Below are 1,417 nucleotides of genomic sequence, written 5' to 3'. Positions count from 1 at the left end.
ATGTAGATTGTGTGTGTGGGGTATGCTCTGGGGGACTCACTAAGCTTTGTGCTTACGGTTTACAGTTTTGGTTTCAGGTTGCATCGATTTGGAAATGAAGGGCTCGGATTGATCGCAGTGCACACACCTATGATTTCCGCAATGAATGGTTTTGGGACGAACTCTGATAATTATTTTACTTAATGATGATTTGGAATGTTTGAAATAAATGGTATAAGTGTTTTAGCTATATTAAAAATGAAAATTTTACCTCTGATTTTTGGGACGTTACATAAGACCCTTTTCCAACCTCTGAATCTACAAGGTAAGGACCTTCCCATTTTAGAGTAAGTTTCCCAGCACTATTTTCAACTGTATTTTGGAAAACGTTTATAAGGACGAAATCCCCTACCCGAAACCTTTTTATCCTAATATTCTTGTTGTAAGATTTGGCCGACAATTCTTTGCTGATATGTGGCTATCCTTATCTTTTCAAGATCCTTGAGTTCGTCCGTTACGAAAAGATCTTTATATGGTATCTTGTTGTTTTCTTCTTTATTGCATAATCTTGTCCTAGCCGCAATGATCATAACTTTTGGGGGAATCACATCCTCAGTTCCAAATACCAAAGAGTATGGTGTTTGTCCTACGAAATTTTTGGTTGTGGTCCTATCTGCCCATAGAACCAATGGTAATTCTTCAGCCCATCTTCCTCTTCTTTCTGTGAGTCTTTTCTTTAGTTTATTGATTATGATCTTGTTGCTTGACTCAACTTGACCATTTGCTTGAGGATGAACAGGTGTAGAAGTGATCATCTTGATTCCTCAACTTGCATAAAAGTTTTGTGTTGTTTTAGCTATAAATTGAGACCCGCTATCACATATAATTTCAGATGGAATGCGAAACCTGGTCAGGATGTTGCGCTTGATGAATGACATCTCTTCATTTTATCTAACTTGGACAAAGGCTTCAGCTTCTATCCATTTGGAGAAGTAATCAGTCATTGCTAACATGAAAACTTTACCATCTAGTGCTATAGGAAATTTGGAAACTATATCCATGCCCCACTTCATGAATGGCAATAGAGATATAACTCGATGTAGAGGTTCAGGTGGTTGGTGCAAGATATTTCTATATCTTTGACATGCATCATATTTTTTAGCATATTCAATCCCATCTTTCTTCATTGTTGGCCAATAATATCCTGCCCTCAATATCTTGGAGAAGAGTGACCTGCCCCCTGTGTGGTTGCCATATTCTCCTTCGTGAGTTTCTTTAAGGATGATTATGGCTTCATCATCATTGAGACACCTAAGATAGGGTGTGCCGCGGATTTTCCAAAAAAGATATCTTCAATGACGTTGAATTTGGAAGCTTTTATTCTGAAGCTTCTTGAGCATTTTTCATTTTCAGGAATGGATCGATCTCGGTGATATTG

The 1,417-nt window shown here is 37.8% G+C and overlaps 1 protein-coding gene across 1 annotated transcript; it reads right to left on the bottom strand.

Moving 5' to 3' along the window:
- Positions 1 to 407: 407 nt before the first annotated feature.
- On the bottom strand, positions 408 to 794 carry LOC145163695 (uncharacterized). Its single transcript, XM_079082494.1, has one exon. It carries the CDS (start codon positions 792 to 794, stop codon positions 408 to 410), a length of 387 nt encoding a protein of 128 aa, XP_078938620.1.
- Positions 795 to 1,417: the final 623 nt, after the last annotated feature.

The sequence above is a fragment of the Lactuca virosa genome, chromosome 3 (genome assembly GCF_052849685.1).
Source record: "Lactuca virosa cultivar CGN04683 chromosome 3, Lactuca_virosa_CGN04683_v6, whole genome shotgun sequence".
In the NCBI taxonomy this organism is placed as follows: domain Eukaryota; kingdom Viridiplantae; phylum Streptophyta; class Magnoliopsida; order Asterales; family Asteraceae; genus Lactuca; species Lactuca virosa.
The sequence above is the reverse complement of the archived record's forward strand: the minus strand, read 5'-3'. Positions and strand labels throughout refer to the sequence as shown.